This window comes from Canis lupus, chromosome 35 (genome assembly GCF_048164855.1).
Source record: "Canis lupus baileyi chromosome 35, mCanLup2.hap1, whole genome shotgun sequence".
Taxonomy (NCBI): Eukaryota; Metazoa; Chordata; class Mammalia; order Carnivora; family Canidae; genus Canis; species Canis lupus.
The window spans coordinates 14,564,535-14,582,072 of NC_132872.1; the positions used below are offsets into that span (position 1 = coordinate 14,564,535).

Below are 17,538 nucleotides of genomic sequence, written 5' to 3' on the forward strand. Positions count from 1 at the left end.
TTTGCCAATTGGTGTTGCCTAATCACTCTAACAGAATAACAGTCAACTCAATAACTTCCTGAAAATTTAATGATCAGCTCTCTTGAATTGGCAAATTTCACACAATTTCAAAGGGTTATGATGAGAAATAGAAAACGTACATAAAATGCTTAACACATTGTTTAGCAAGTAGTGTGAATGTATAAGAAATATGAGCTATAGTGATGAGGATAATGATGCCATGTAGACCTGATATGAGATAAAACTCTAGCAAATAAAATCTTGTAATGAAATGCCCTCACTAGTAGTAATTAGTTGAGAAGGAAGTCACACTTCTACCTTAATTTAACTTGGCTGAATCCTACAGCTAACTTTCTAATACTTATGAAGCAGCACTACAGGAAAAGGTTGAAAGTGAGTTAATCTTGTCTCCACAACTCCCAAGTTAAATGACCTTGGGTGAGTGACAGTACCTGAGTTTCCCACCCATGTAATTGGACAATATTGGTATTTACTTCATAGAATTGTGAGGATTAAATACTCCTCATATATTGTGCTCTGTGCTTCCTATAGAGATGTTAGCTTGCATTACTATTACCTAATTTGGTGGTTCTCAACTTTGAATGCACATTAGAATGCTTCAGGAACTTATAGCAAATTGCCGATGCCTGTGGAATTCTGACGCTGGCCATAATAAATAATGGGTATCAGAACTATTTCCTATAGTAAACAACTATTAAACTAGTTAAAATATATGAAGCACCTGAATATATTCTTCAAATTTTCTACAATTTTATAATAAAGGAAAAACAATCTAATTTTTAAAATAGGCATAAGAATTGAACAGACACTTCACAAAGAAGGATATATAACACTAAGTACATTAAAAATGTTCGACATAGTTACTTTAGGAAAATGCAAACTAAAACCACAATGGGAAACATAATGTTCAATTTACCTGAAGGTTTTAGAATTGGCAGTTCTTATCTATAGACATAGAAATCAGAACTGTAGTTGCCTCTTGTGGGGTACAGGATTGATTGTGAAGGGGTACTTGAGATATTGTGGGGGAATATAAAAATATTGTACTTCTAGATGGGGTTGAGGGTTATGTGAATGTATGCAATGTCAAAAATTTATCAAAGGGAACACAAGTGCATTTCAAGTATGTACATTATACCTCGGTTTTTCTAATTACTAATGCTTGGGCTCCACCCTTGAGTAAATCAGAATATTCAGTGGGAGCATCCTGGGCACTATTATGTTAAAGTTTCCCAATGATTCTAATGTGCAGCCTGGAAGGCTTCTGTTGTGGTTTCATGCTCTGTCTCTAACCTCCATCTGTAGCCAAAAAACAGGACTGGCTAAGGGTATAGCATAAATTCTAGAAGTTGGAGCTATGTAAATCAATAGAAGTGTGCAGTCTTAGATTGAAAACTATTGTTTCAACTTGGAATACAAGTAGAAAAAAAAAGAATCAAGTGGCACCAAAGACATAATTGCTCCTCCTTCCTGACAATGAAGGGATGCAGAGAGGCAAAATATGAGGTGAAGCCAACCTATCAAGAACGCTGATGGGTTCTCTTTTCTCAGATGATAATTATTTGCTATGGATGGTAATGTTGAACACAGAATGGCTATGCACATGGTGGTGTGTATAGTGAATAAGAATTGATAAAGTACAGGCATATTCCCAAGATCTAAGAAGTACAGCAATGGAATTTAAGGAAAAGCCTTTTTTTTTCAGTGTCTCTATAAATGTATGTTTACTTGTCAAATCATGTTTCCTGAGTTTTGATTTGGTTCCAAAAAGATGGATAAAACATATTCAGGAAAATTGAGAATCCCCAGAGCACTTTAACATGCCTGATGTTCAAATTCTTTCCTACTATGAGGACTTTTTAACTTAGTACAATTTAGCTGAATTTAAATATAGAATATGTTATAAGAAATTGTCATGAATACTTACTTTGTATTTTTCTTTCTATTCTAGATACTATTTCATGGAGTTTCAGTATGCTTAGTTACGTTGATTGTCAATAGATTTATTTTGCCAATTGCAGTTAGTAAATTAGGTAAGCCCTACTAATTACTAACACTGAGTGAAGAAACAGACATTCTAAATATGCCAAAGAATTACTAATGATGAAGAAAGCATCTGCATAAGTAAAAATCAACAGTATATCTAATTGAAGAGAAAATTGGATCTCTGTATAAAAGTATATGAACAGTTTAGGCCAATAAGCTTGTATAAAAAGATACTTGTTTACATTGGTCTAATTTAAATAAGTAATACAATAAGTTTATTTAATTATTCAACAAACTTTTATTGAAAGCCTCCTATCTGCCAGGCACTATTCTAACTGACAATGATGCATTATGGTCTTGTGTGCATCAAAGTAAACAAATCACACATAAATAAGATAGAAAATAAAATGAGTGCTAGGTTCCTGAGGAAGCTAGAAGCTGAATGTGTTTAAGGAAAGAGAGTTTGACCTTTTGAGAACAAGGCAGGTAGTAGAGAAAGTACAGATGGAGAGGTAGGAAGGAATTACGTAGTGAAGGGCCTTGGATGTTAAGATTTTTATTCTAAGGGCAAAAAGAGTTCCTTGACCAGTTTTAAACAAGTAAATATAATTATATGGTTAACTCGAGTTCTGTGGATAACTGATTGCTGGGTATGAGGAGCATAGAAGCAGAAATAGCAGTCGTAGGAGGCAGTTGGATTGTGCAATATGCCTGTTTTCATCCTCTACTTGTTAACAAGGGAAAAATGGAGATCTAGAGAGTAAAAAGTTCCTCCCCAAGATCATGCAACAAGGTAATGGCAGTTGAGGAACTAGAAGCAAATGGCCCTCATGTTTTGTTTGTTTGTTCTGTTTTTTTAAGATTTTATTTATTTATGAGAGACAGAGAGAGAGAGGCAGAGACACAGGAAGAGGGAGAAGCAGGCTCCATGCAGATCCTGGGACCCCAGGATCACACCCTGGGCTGAAGGCAGCGCTAAACCGCTGAGCCACCTGGGCTGCCTGGCCCTGATGCTTTTAATTCATTATACTCCCAACTGCTCTATCACCCTTTCTTTTACACAGATCTTTCATCCCAATGCCACTTTTAATCAGTGTGAGACTTCATCTTTATGGATGACATTGCATGCCCCAATCTATCTTCATTCCTTGTATTTGCAAAAAATCTTTTTTCTTTTCTTTTTTTTTCAAATTCTCTGAGCTTTAACATAGTAAATTGGGAAGAAAAGATTAAAGAGGGGAGGTTTCACAAAGAGTACATTTGTTCTACTTAGTAGCTAAATAAGCTTAAAATTCTTATTGTGGAGCATTTGTTTACTTGCACTGAGAGCAGAGAAAATTTGCTCACTGAACATTATTGCTTTCCAAGGAAGCTTCTATGGCTCATAAAAAGAAATTTGTGTCTGATACAAAGAGTCTTTCAAACCTTAATGAGATCTGGAGATAAATATATATCGCATATATTTATCATATATATACACAGTATTACATTTAGATAGGATATGTATATGCATATATCTATATCAATACCTCCTACATATGTATCCTACATACATTCTGTATATTTATACATATATAGGGGATACATATACCAGGGATGTATATGTAAGAAGTATAAATATACACAGATATATATCTCCTCCATGGATATCTCCTATATATTTATGTATCATCTACTCTGTGTATGTATGTATGTATATATATATATATGTGACCTTATTATAAGAAATCGGCTTACGTGATTATGAAAGCTGAGAAGTCCCAAGATCTATAGTCCAGAAGTCTGAGAACCAGGAAAGCCAAAAGTGTAAGTTCCTGTCCAAATGCAAAGGCAGGAGAGGACTGATGTCCCAACTCAAAGACCATGAGGCAGAGAGAGTGGTTTGGATGAGGGCTGCCCACGACGAGGAGAGCAATCTGCTTTACCCAGTCTACCCATGTAAATGTTATTCTTATCCAGAAACCCCTTCACAAACACACCTAGAATAATGTTACCAAATATCTGGGTATCGTGTAGCCCAGTCAAGTTGACACATAAAATTAATCATCACACCTCTATTCTTCTGTCCCCTCATCTATCAAACTGGGAAAAGGGTCTTTTAAAAGGTGGGTAAAGTAATGAAAGACTTAATATGTTCAAGATGCAAGGTGCTGAGATGTGATTTCTTGGCATATTGTAAGCACTCAATAAATATTAACTATTACTGTTATTTTTATGTACCTCGGTCTTTTTGAGGAGTATGAAAATAGAAAAGCTTGAAATTGTTAATGTTTCTATTATTAGACAATTTATGCTGAGTCTCTAACTTAAATAAAACACACTTGGTGGCAGTAAGAACAAAAGGAAACTTTATAATCCATATCAAAATGGTGGTGTCTTTATTATTGATAAAACACACTCTTTGTACCAAAGGTCTTCATGATGTCACGTCAACAAAATATAAATCACTTCACTGTACATTTCAACACTTTCAAGAGCTAACCAAATCTGCAGCCTCTGCACTCAAATTTGACAAAGATCTTGCTAATGCAGATTGGAATATGGTTGAGAAGGCAATTAGACTTCAAAACCCATATGCGGTAAGCAAGTCCTATCTTTTATTTACTCCTTCAAAGTGGATATCACTTACCTCGAGTAAGTCTAAATGTTATAAATATTAATTCAAAATTTCTAATACTTGTAATTGACAGAGAAGTTGTATCGGTAACCCACTGTCATAATGGCAAGGAGGGAATCTTAGTGTTGTAAATTCAAAAGAAGGAGCAATGCATTGGAGCTCCCTACAAAAGATGTCATAAGACAGGAGAGTGAGCCTTAGATAATGGCTGGTTTTTTACCAGATTGACAGTGGACAGGTGCTTTTGTTCAGTGTTTATTTAGCATTTGTTTATACTAGTATATATGCCAAGCACTTGCTAGCCCCTCACTTATGATGAATATTATATTTTGATATGAAATAGAATTCAAAGCCAGTATCGTGAGATGTCACCTCCTGCTTCTATGACATACTCTAGAAACTCTGTGGTCAGACTTCTCATTCATTGAAGGGCATGTAACTCCCCAGTCATCTCATAGCTGCCATAAAGAGAAATAATAAAAGCTGTTCTGGAATTTTCTCAAATGCTACTGCTTCTTTGCTATCTCCTACGTTAGGTCCAGTTTTCAATGTAATGTTGTTGTTGTTGTTTTTAAGGTTTTATTTATTTATTTGACAGAGAGAGAGAGCACAAGCAGCGGGAGCAGCAGGCAGAGGGAGAGGGAGAAGCAGGCTCCCCACTGAGCTAAGAGCCCAGCCTTGACCCCCGGACTCCATCTCAGGACTGAGCCACCCAGGCGCCCTCAATGTAATAATATTTCAATGCATACTGTATGTTGCAGTTTTTGCAATGTTTTGCTGCATCATACAATATGAGGAATCAACTTCTAGGAGTGGAGACATAGATAATTGGTTTCTGTAAAATAGGATTCCCCCAAATCCACTTTATGCCCACTAACCAGTGCTTGAAGCTCCAGATGGGGACTCGGAACCAAGCCCTATGCCTACAGGAATACTGCCAGGATTTCTGGATATGACAAGTACCAAGTCAAATCCAATTATTTTCTGTAGTAGCTCCCAATTGCTGACTGTGGCCTTTTGCCAACCTAAAAAGCTTATTAAAATATGACTTTATTCCCCAGTCCCCAATCAGGAGATTCTAATGCAGATAGTCTGAGGTAGTCCCAGGCATATATTTTTTTGTTCCATTTACCCAGCTGATTCTAGTGCAAAATCAAGATTGAGGCCCTCCCTCTGATGCTTGATCTGTTTTGGAAAACAGATGATCAAACATGGGGGATATTATGGTGTTACAAATAGATTGCTTAATAGATTGGATTTGGATTCAGAAAATCTGGGTTTGTGTCCTAGCTTTGTAAACTTAATAAATAGCTTTGGGATCTTGAGCAAATCTTTTATTTTCTCTAAACTTCAGCTTTTTTTATCTGTTAAATGAATTTATCCATAATCCCCAACTCCCAATGCTAAGTTCACTTTCTACTTTACCTTAAGTTATTAGGTTAAGGCAGTGATTGTCAAATTTTAGTGGCAACAAGAATCACGGAATGGATTTGTACAAAACACAGATTGCTGCCCTCTGTCCCAGACTCTCTGATTCAGCAAGTCTGAGTTGGGGTCTGAGATGTACATCTCTAACAATTTCCAGGTGATGCTGAGGCTGCTGGGGACCACACTTTCTGAACCATTGGTTTAAAGTGGGATCCCATATATGGTAGCTTTTATAAATTGTTAGAGACACCATGTAAAGGTAAAAATACAAGTCTCTTCCCTCAACACTAGCAATTAGTTTACCTCCTAGATAACTGTGAAATGAGGAAACTCACCTGAACACTTTTTCTGTATCTAGAAGATTTTCTATCATTTTTCAAACCAAATTTTTACATGAATTACTTGAGGGTTATGCTAAAAATATGTTAATATTTGTGTGTTTTGTTTTGCTTTTATTTCTGTTTCACTTAGTTGAGTCAAGGAGACACAACAGAACATCAAAAGGTGAAATGTCTAGACTGTAACAGGGAAATAGATGAGACCCTTAACATTGAAGCAATGGAACTGGCCAACAGGCGTCTCTTGTCGGCACAAATCGTTAGTACTGATCATGCACTTTTAAAATAATATTTTGTTTCAAATTATACTGAAAAATTTCTCCTTTGCTAACAACATCTTGATTATGCTTACCTGCATAACTTAATAGATTGCTACAAAGGTACAGGGAAGTTTGGCATTGTCTAAGGAATCTGTTTGACTGCCAAAAAAAAGGAAAAGAAAAATAGATCCATCCAAAATAGCCTGAGTAAAAGGTATTTTATTAAGAGGATTTGGGAATTTCACAGATTCCAATGTCAGGAATTACAGCTGAACTCAACCTTCAGGTGTGTTACGCAGCCATTTCTACGACACTGCCCATCTCTGGGTCCACGTCATTTCTTCATGAAAGATACCACCAACTCTGCTAATAACTGTAAGCAGAGAGTAGTATTTATCATATCAAATCTTGGACAAAAGTTAGAGAAATTCTGTGGCACCACAGCATAGTAGATTCTGTGCGAAATTGCTATTAGCTTAGTTGCCATTTACTATCCAGGTCAAGATCACGACTCATTGCCATGACTCCTGCTTTCAAAATGTTCATGTTGAGCTTTCCTCATTGCATATGGAGCTCTCATCCATGTCTTGGCTATTCCAGTCATACAGGATTTCAAGCATTCTACGTGTTCAATCTAACTTGGGAAATGGAAAGTCTATAGGGTACAATTGTTCTCTCTTCAGCATTAAGACGTGGCAAAGAGGTTGGCTCTCAAAGGCACCTTTTCCAAGGACCTAAATAATTTCTCTAAGCAAATGAGGCAGTGCCATGAAGGATGAACCTATATGATGCTTTGTTCCACCAGCAAATTTTATGATATTATATCTTTGAGTTACTTCCAGAGTTTTAATTTAACTCAGGAAGATACGGTATTCAAGAACTCTCAAAACCAATACAGAAGCCTCCATTTTGAGTCTTGCTTTCATTAATTATATGATTCATGAATTATTCTTTTTAGTCTTTATTCTCCCCATTTGCAAAAGAGGAAAATGCTAATCGCAAGACCTCTTATATTTTTCTCTGCTTGTGATATTCTGTTTTCTGCAATATGCATTCCACATACCTTTTTTTTATTTTTTGCCCTAAATATTTGTTTTCTACCATTATATCTTTTTTGATTTTGTGCTCTGTATTGGGTCTTAACAAGGAAATCCTTTTTTTTTTTTTTTAAGTAGGTTGGATCTTTCTGCTCTGCTCTCCAGCTCTTTATCTCATCTTGCATCTTTTAAGCCCTTCTTTGTTCTAGAAGTATTTTCATGTTTACCTTGGTTTGTTGATTTTGGTTTTTTGTTTGTTTGTTTTTTAAATTTTATTTTGGAGTTCAATTTGCCAACATATAGCATAACACCCAGTGCTCATCCCGCCAAATGCCCCCCTCAGTGCCCATCACCCAGTCACCCCAACGCCCGCCCACCTCCCTTTCCACTACTCCTTGTTCGTTTCCCAGTTAGGTGTCTCTCATGTTTTGTCTCCCTCACTGATATTTTCACTCATTTTCTCTCCTTTCCCTTTATTCCCTTTCACTAATTCTTATATTCCCCAAATGAATGAGACCATATAATGTTTGTCCTTCTCCGATTGACTTACTTCACTCAGCATAATACCCTCCAGTTCCATCCACGTAAAAGCAAAAAAGGTATTTGTCATTTCTAATGGCTGAGGAATATTCCATTGTATACATAGACCACAACTTCTTTATCTATTCATCTTTCGATGGACACTGAGGCTCATTCCACAGTGGACATTGCTGCTATAAACATTGGGGTGCAGTTGTTTCAGTGTTTCACTGCATCTGTATCTTTGGGGTAAATCCCCAGCAGTGCAATTGTTAGGTTGTAGGGCAGATCTATTTAACTCTTTGAGGAACCTCCACACAGTTTTCCAGAGTGGCTGCACCAGTTCACCTTCCCACCAACAGTGCAAGAGGGTTCCCCTTTCTCCACATCCTCTCCAAAATTTGTTGTTTCCCATCTTGTTAATTTTTACCATTCTCACTGGTGTGAGGTGGTATCTCATTGTGGGTTTTTTTTTTCCTGAGGATTCTTTATTTTGATACAAAAAATAAACCCTTTAACCTATAGAGTGTCACTTGTTTTCATATCACAGAGCAAATTTACAGAATAGGAATCTATTACCAGTTCCAAGAATATCACATATACTTTAGAAGTCATTGCTATTTGGATTCAAACAAACATCAGTGTGGAAGGAGTAACTAATTGTTTCCCTCTCCTGATTTTTTCATAATTTTACAAAATCATCACTAGGAAAGCTAATAGTTGGCATGTCACACAATTATGCCAGAATCTGGAAAGGGCAGTGAAACCAACCATGTTAATCCAGTTGAACTATAAAAACATGACCTTGTATTGTCCTTCTCTCCTGCTTCTGGAGTAGAAAAGCTCTACTTAAAAGCCCCATGGGCCAGCAATATGCTTGGGTTATTATTTTTTTTTTAATGCTTGAGTTATAATGTGTAGGTTCCCTCTCATTAAACTTGCAAAAGAAGCCACGGAATTCTTCAGAGTCTGATATGTAGAAAGGAGCAAGCCAGGAGGCAGACTGGATTTACTTGGATGGAAAACATTTATGTGAGCAGTCCAGCTGATAGGCTTTTAACATTGAAATAACCAAGGCTTGGGGCACGTGGGTGGCTCCGTCGGTTAAGCATCCAACTCTTGATTTCGGCTCAGGTCATGATCTCAGGATTGTGAAATGAAGCCCGCTTAAATCAGGCTTAGTGTGGGGCATGGATCCCGCTTAAGATTCTCTCTCTCCCTCTGCCCTTCCCCGCCTCCAAAGATATAATCAAGCCTGTACAGGTCAACAAGTTCAATCAGCTGATTGGAATACCATCCCTAGACCTTTAAGTGACACATTTGAAGTTCTCACAGTAAAGTTGTGGCTCCATCAGCTGTGATTATCTTCTTTGATTTTAATGTCCATCAGTCTTTACCAGCTGTAGCAGCCACTGCTTGGTAAAACTTTGTCACGAAGTCTGGCTCACTGACCTCCAGCTGCCTGACAAATTCATTGCACTCCTGCTCAGCCCAACCTCGAAACCACTGATCCCAAAGACGTAGCTGGCACTCAAAGATACAAGGTGGTCGGTTTGCTCTGGACACACTAAGCTGCTCCAGCCCTTCCAGCAATGGCTGTAATTTTCCTGGCACTGCCATAGCTACCAGGTCCTGTAGGAAACGTTCATCCTGGGGACCTGACCAACTGGCAAACCAGTGAAGAATACACTTCATCTCCTGGGAAGTGATGTAAGACATTGGGGGTGGGGAAGAGTCAGTAATACTATCTGGTCCTGAGGGTAAGGGAGGAGGGAAGGATAGTGGCATTGAAGAGGAAGATGATTCCAGCAGCATCCTCCCCTTTCCTCTCACAGGGAACCCAGAGACCGTCACAAAAATGCTTAAATTCCAACTGTCACCGCTGCTTCCATGTTTCCTGAAAACCCCTCCTCATTGTGGTTTTGATTTGTATTTCCCTGATGGCCAGTGATGTGGAGCATTTTCTCATGTGCTGGTTGGCCATGTCTATGTCTTCCTCTGTGAGATTTCTGTTCATGTCTTTTGCCCATTTCATGATTGGATTGTTTGTTTCTTTGGTGTTGAGTTTAATAAGTTCTTTATAGATCTTGGATACTAGCCTTTTATCTGATAGGTCATTTGCAAATATCTTCTCCCATTCTGGAGGTTGTCTTTTAGTTTTGTTGACTGTTTCTTTTGCTATGCAGAAGATTTTTATCTTGACTAAGTCCCAATAATTCATTTTTGCTTTTGTTTCTCTTACCTTTATGGATGTATCTTGCAAGAAATTGCTGTGGCCAAGTTCAAAAAGGGTGTTGCCTGTGTTCTCTTCTAGGATTTTGATGGAATCTTGTCTCACATTTAGATCTTTCATCCATTTTGAGTTTATCTTTGTGTGTGGTATAAGAGAATGACCTAGTTTTATTCTTCTGCATGTGGATGTCCAATTTTCCCAGCACCATTTATTGAAGGGACTTTTTTTTCCAGTGGATAGTCTTTCCTGCTTTGTCGAATATTAGTTGACCATAAAGTTGAGGGTCCACTTCTGGATTCTCTATTCTGTTCCATGGATCCATGTGTCTGTTTTTGTGCCAGTACCACACTGTCTTGATGACCACAGCTTTGTAGTACAACCTGAAATCTGGCATTGTGATGCCCCCAGCTCTGGTTTTCTTTTTTAATATTTCCCTGGCTATTTGGGGTCTTTTCTGATTCCACACAAATCTTAAGATGATTTGTTCCAACTCTCTAAAGAAAGTCCATGATATTTTGATAGGGATTGCATTAAGTGTAACATTGACAGTTTCACAATATTAATTCTTCCAATCCATAAGCATGGAATATTTTTCCATCTCTTTGTGTCTTCCTCAATTTCTTTCAGAAGTGTTCTGTAGTTTACACTAACAATGAGACTGAAGAAAGAGAAATTAAGGAGTCAATCCCATTTACAATTGCACCCAAAAGCATACGATACCTAGGAATAAACCTAACCAAAGAGGTAAAGGATCTATACCCTAAAAACTACAGAACACTTCTGAAAGAAATTGAGGTTTGTTGATTTTTTTTCTGTAACCTCAATTCTAATGCTCACTGCTCCAACTGTTACTAGTTACAGCTTTCAAAGCTTTGAGAGCTTTTACTTAAATCTCAGCCATTTATTGTTATCTGGGGCGATATCCTCTGTATTATTGTACATTAGGAGAGGAAGCACAACATGATGAGATGGTGGTATAGGAGACACAATATCCCCCAACCATCTTGGGGGCCTGGCAGAGGGAAGGGGAGACAGTCTTTAAATTCAGAGAGAACTGAGTAATGTGATCTTGGGAAAAATACTTAATTCTTTGAGCCTCAGCTTTCTCATTATGAAATAGAGATTAGAATATCTTCCCCATAGATTCTCTGCAAGAATTAAATAATTCTGTGTAATATACACATAAATCAGCTAATTTTATAGTATGGCAAAGAGCTCAATAAATGGCAGTTATTTGAAGGAATCAACCATTCTCTAAATTCTTCTTATATTTGGGTGTGAATGATCATTTTGGAATTAACATTTTTCTAGGACCTGTTTTGTCATTTCTGTTGCTAAGCTTTCATGAGTTCCATATTTACTTGCAGCTTCCTTATTTTTCTACAAACTATGGTGTTTACCTTAGAGGATATTGAAAAAAATAGACTCCTAACTCTGGGAAACGGACTAGGGGTAGTGGAAGGGGAGGAGGGCGGGGGATGGGGGTGACTGGGTGGCGGGCACTGAGGGGGGCACTTGATGGGATGAGCACTGGGTGTTATTCTGTATGTTGGCAAATTGAACACCAATAAAAAATAAATTTATTATTAAAAAAGGAAAATATGTTAATCTCATGTTATTTCATAAATATTGCAATGAAGTTTAAGAAGAAGAATGTTACTCTGTTGAATCACTGTATTATGGCAAATAATCTTTTGTTCCCTCATTCTTAAAATTAAATTTATCCTTTTCTGGTATCCCTCAAGAGCAAAACTGCGTTTTAATATCCATAAATGATCTTGCAGACAGGATGTGTTCTATGGAAGCAAAAGTCTTTTGTTACATCATACATTTCAATTTAGGAAGTTGGTCTGTACAGTGATTTTTAACAGTGTGCAGCACACTGAGGCAGGGCAGTGTCAGATAGTGGTTTCTCCAGTACCAGACATAGTGCCTGAAGCAAAGTGAGCTCTCAGGATATGGACCAAATGAACAAATGACTGTTTTCTGTACAACAGTGACAACTCATTTAATGCTTATACCAGACTGGAGAAAATAGAGTAGCATTGTCGAAATATTTAGAAAAATGAAGTGAAAGATATAAACCAGGATTCTCTACTACAGGATTTTTCAGAGCCTTGAATTTTCTAGTATGCACTATAAAGTGTTAAAATAGGGATATACTTGGATCAGGAACTTCCCACATTTTTTTGGCCATAGAACTCCACTTATTTTTGAAGGCCTTATTAAGGAACCTAGTTGCCTACAGAGCCAGTTTGATTTTACCCAAAGCTGAGACAGACCTTCTGCACTGATCTCAAGGTCTGGATTCCATAAAAACTTTTTTTTTTATAAAGGTACTAGATTATTTAAGGACTTCGACTTCTCTCTCACAGACTGCTTTTCCATAAAGGGAATACTAAGTTGTTTTTGTTATCCATCCTATATAATAATTTGACTGCACATTTCTTTTAGGCAAGCTACCAGAGACAATACAGGAACGAGACTCTATCCCAGAGTGCAGCCCAGGTGCTGGTGGGTGCAGCAGGAAGTTTTGGAGAGAAGAAGGAAAAGTAAGTATATGGCAAGAGAATGCTTTCATCCTAAGCCCCTGCCTTTAGGGAATTATGCAAGTGAGTTATCTTGCTCTTTCTGGTAACTTGGTATCATCCAGTATTATGTGTGTGAGTCACTGCCTGCCCTGCACCCCCAAATCAGGCCAAATCACTTACTTTCAGTTTCTTAGCTTGTTCTGCTTATTCAGACTTCTGTGCATTTGAACATGCTGCTTCTTCCAATTGAGATGCTCTTTCCTTTTTCCTTTTGCCCCCAAAGCTGACCTGTGGTAAAATACTTTTCCTTTTAGACTACTTGAATGCCTCACTAAGGTCAAAGACTCCCTTAATTCCTCCAGGCGCATCTTCCCAATGCATAGTCTCTCTTAGTACCCAGCATATTTTTGTAATAGCTTTTTTTGCTGTAAGCCTCTGCAGTACACAAGTGAGTTCCTTGAAGTCCACATATTAAACAGTAGCCCCAGATCCCCTTGGAAGGACGAAGGATATAAGAGTAAGCTAGAGAAAGAGTTAAACTGCCATGCAGGTACAATGATGTCTACCCAAAGCCCCAACGTAACATACATTCTTGTTCTAGACTACGCTTCTGAACTAAAGACACCAAAATTCCCTGCTGAAATGGTCCCAAAGCTCCTTTGCAAGGCGTTCTTGGACATTTTCCCTGGGCCACTATTTCACAAGCAAACTGGGCCTTTGGTGTGCATACCCTGAAAGCTAGGAGAAATGCCAGCATGGTGTCTACTCACAAGTACTGGCTTGTGGCAGAGAGGAGGGATAAAGTCTGAAGGGGGAAGAAAAGCAGTCAGACGCTGGAGCACAGTCTCACTGCAGTTCAAGTATAAATTTCAAAGAGTATAAGAAATTCCATTTCAAGCCTAGCCATACAAATCATTATGACATACCTGTCAAGGTAGGAAGATAGACTACACCTTACTTAAATTTTGTTTTCTTGATTAATGAGGGTAAAGACAAGAGCCTCTATTTGCCTCTTTGCTCTAGGCCATTCAAATGCTTATGGGAAAAAGACTGGGAAAAGGGCTGAGCAAATGCGATCACTTAAAAACAACATGATGCACACTTTAAAGAAGACAGATGCACAGTGTACAGCGGAAGTTTTTAAATGGATAAGTAAATAACATGCTGAAAAACATTATCACTGTGTTGTTCAGGAGAAGCTAATATTTTAAAAAAGCAGTGTAGAGCAATTCAGCCCATTTCTTTTATTTTTCTTCTTTAAATCTTCCAAGAAGGCAGAAGCAATTATGTCTATGAAGACCTAGAGCAAGGAGGTCAACAGTGGGGAGAAGGGAGTTCAAGTGTTGAAAGGATTCCTGATAAGGCAAATTTTAGAATACATTATTTTTTAGTCCTACATAAAAGAGATAAATATGACACACTAATATGTGCAAAAGTATATGGCGGGCACTGTGGGATAAGTATCACTTATCCTAATAGGATAAGTGGAATGGTGTTCCAATCCCCAGAGAACTTCCTGTTAATGACAGTTATATTCAGTACTTGCTCTTTGCTGGGCTGCTTTGGAGTTGACTTTGCCATTTGCTGGCCATTCCTATCAGTAGCCACATGCGTTGGCGTGTCCTGTGGCAAGAAAACAAGTCTAAAGAAAGAAAGAGTTGGGGGACTGGACCTCTGCTAACTGCCTGTGTAATTGCCTGAGAAAGGATTCTTTGCATAGAAAGCTTATATTTATTAAGTGCAGTGCCAAGCACAGTTCTAAACATGTTGTATTACCAATCTAACGCTATAAAAGTCTTGTGAGTTAAGTGTATTATCTTCATCTTGCTGTTGAGAAATGTGAAGCCCAAAGAGATGAAAACAGTTGACCCAAAGTCACTTGACGAATACATTACAGAGCTCGCATTCAAAGTTTAAGCAGCCTCACTATCCAGTTAAAGAGATCACAAATGTCTTCCCAAGTCAGGTCTAAAAGTGAATGTGATGATAAAAAATAGAAATTCAGGAGCCTAGATTACTGATATCACAGAACCTTAGGATTCATATCAACTACTGAAATGACCAGATCTTAGTTAGGACATTAATTCCTTCAGGAAGGTTTCCTGATTCCCCAACACTACATTAAATGCCCCCCACTTAATGGATCCAGAGTGCTCTGTTGCTTATTATCTCCGTATCTCCTTCACTACAGTTTATTGCAATTGTTATTTGCATGTTTTACTACTCTAGGCTGCTGGACTCTTGGGAGCAGATCTGTATTTGTTTATGGTTTCTCCCCAGCTTTTAGCAAGCATAATATGTTCATTAGATATTTTTAACATTCGAAACAAATCAAGTCCTATGTAATTACTATATTATTCTATTGAATCAGAATTGAATGACTTCCTTCTTTTCAATTACATCTGTTCATAGCAGAGAAATTGTTCAAATTTCAGAGTAAAAACAGTATAGTCAATAGGAAGGACAAGGTCTACTTTTGCCCCCCCATTAAGCCATACTGTAAAAGTAGGGCCTCAGACCCAAGGATAACACCCTATCCCCCTGCTGATGAAGATAATGAAAATCAAGGTATTTAGCTAAGCAAGACCAAATTATAGCACATAAATATGAGCTACCTTGATAGAAATGCCAGCAGAAACCTAGAGACAATAGGATGTGTGCTATCAAACTCTTTTGGGGTTTTAGAACCACTGACTTCTCCAAGTAACCACTAATTCTTTACTTACCACTTGTATTTTCCCCCATAAATTCCTCAACTACCTGCCCAAAAGGTAAAATCAAAGAGATAAGAGGATATGTGAGATGGCCTGGATGCTTCCTATTTACTTTCTTATTTAATTATCCCCAAAGGGCATGGATACTGTCAGGTCTATTTTGTAGAGCAAACACTTTAATGAGGTAATTTGTTCATTGCCTCATCAGATAATGGGGAGTCCAACATGAAAAGCTGGATGTTTTTGAATTCCAAATAGTTGAATCATGTTATTCTTTTCCTCCCTGAACCTTGACCTCTCTATTTTAAATCATGTATCTCCAATTTTTTATACTATCTCTTTAATGAGTGAGCCCCAGAATCTAAATTGATAATTACATATCTACTTGTATCTACAACTTTGTGACTTGCACCTATGCTCATGAAAGTATCCTATTCCCAGTTAAGAATGAACAAAACCATCTTCCTGCTTTTTGACAATACTGTATTAAATCTATCCCTCAAATTTTAAAGCACGTTTAATGATTGCTTCTTTTTTTTCAGATATATGAGTCCTGAGACAATAAAGCATTATTCTGAAAGCAAAAAACTGCTTGCCTTTATTAGAAAAGTATTGCTCAATTGGGTGTATAACACTAAAAAAGAAAAAGGGATTCCATCAAGGTAAGTGATTTTGAACCTTACTAGAGATGCTATTATGCTGATTTTACTTTTTAAAATTTTTTTATTATACTGATTTTAAATTCCCTTTTTATTTTTAAAATTTATATCCTGGGAGTTCTTGGCTGGCTCAGTTGGTAGAGCATGACACTCTTGATCTCAGGGTTGTAAGTTGAAGGCCCATGAAAAAATTTAAAAATAAATTCATATCCTGAATGTTTTAGAAAATATTTTGGGGTAGTTTACAATTAAATTACTCATGTACATACAAAAAGTTACTTGAAGAAAAAAAGAGTACAATAACTTTTTTTATTATTGAAGTAAACTTCACATAACAAGATTAACCATTTTGAAGTGTGTTATTCTGTTTTATCTAGTACATTCACAATGTTGGGCAACCATCATCTCTATCAAAATCCACAACATTTTTATTATCCCCAATATAAATCCAGCACCCAAGTCACTCCCTATTACCGCCAACCCCTGCAGTGCACTAGTCTACTTTGTCTCTATGAATTTACCCAATCTGAACATTTCATATAACTAGAATCATACTATACTCAGCGTTTTGTTTCTGGCTTCTTTCACTCAGCATTATATATTATCCACATGGTAGATGTATAAGTAACATAATTTTCACCCACTTTGTAGCATGTATGTAGACTTTGTTCCTTCTTATGGCTGAATAATAGTTCATAGTACAGATATATCATATTTTGTTTACCAACTCATCAGTTGATGGTCATTCGCATTGTTTTCACCTTTTGGCTATTTCACAGTGCTTCTATGAGCATCCATGTACAAGTATTTGAATACCTTTTGAGTATGCACCTAAGAGTGAAATTGTTGGATCATACACTATAATTTTATGTTTAACTTATTAAGGAACCACCAAATGGTTTTCCACAGCTGCTGGACAATTTTGAAATCAGGAAATATAAGTTTATCAACTTTGCTTTGTTTATCAAGATCTGATTAATTATTGAAAACTACATCTGAAACTAATGAGGTATTCTATGTTGGCAAATTGAATTTGAATTTAAAAAATGTAATCCCGTATAAATTTTAGGATTTGCTTAGTTTTAAAAAAAAATGTCATTGAGACTTTCATAGGGATTGCACTGAATCTGCAGTATTGCCATCTTAACAATATTAAGCTTTCCAATTCATGAACACGAGATGACTTTCGCTTATT

The 17,538-nt window shown here is 37.2% G+C and overlaps 2 protein-coding genes across 2 annotated transcripts in view; one reads left to right on the forward strand and one right to left on the reverse strand.

Moving 5' to 3' along the window:
* Positions 1-17,538, forward strand: part of SLC9C1 (solute carrier family 9 member C1) — an 81,962-nt gene that overhangs the window by 28,744 nt on the left and 35,680 nt on the right. The window contains 5 exon segments of the mRNA XM_072812519.1: positions 1,973-2,054; positions 4,420-4,586; positions 6,524-6,649; positions 12,894-12,991; positions 16,227-16,346. Coding sequence (XP_072668620.1) covers positions 1,973-2,054; positions 4,420-4,586; positions 6,524-6,649; positions 12,894-12,991; positions 16,227-16,346 — 593 coding nt within the window.
* On the reverse strand, positions 9,098-10,107 carry LOC140624723 (uncharacterized protein C14orf119 homolog). Its single transcript, XM_072811651.1, has one exon. The coding sequence runs from the start codon at positions 10,019-10,021 to the stop codon at positions 9,593-9,595; it is 429 nt and encodes a 142-aa protein (XP_072667752.1). The 5' UTR covers positions 10,022-10,107; the 3' UTR covers positions 9,098-9,592.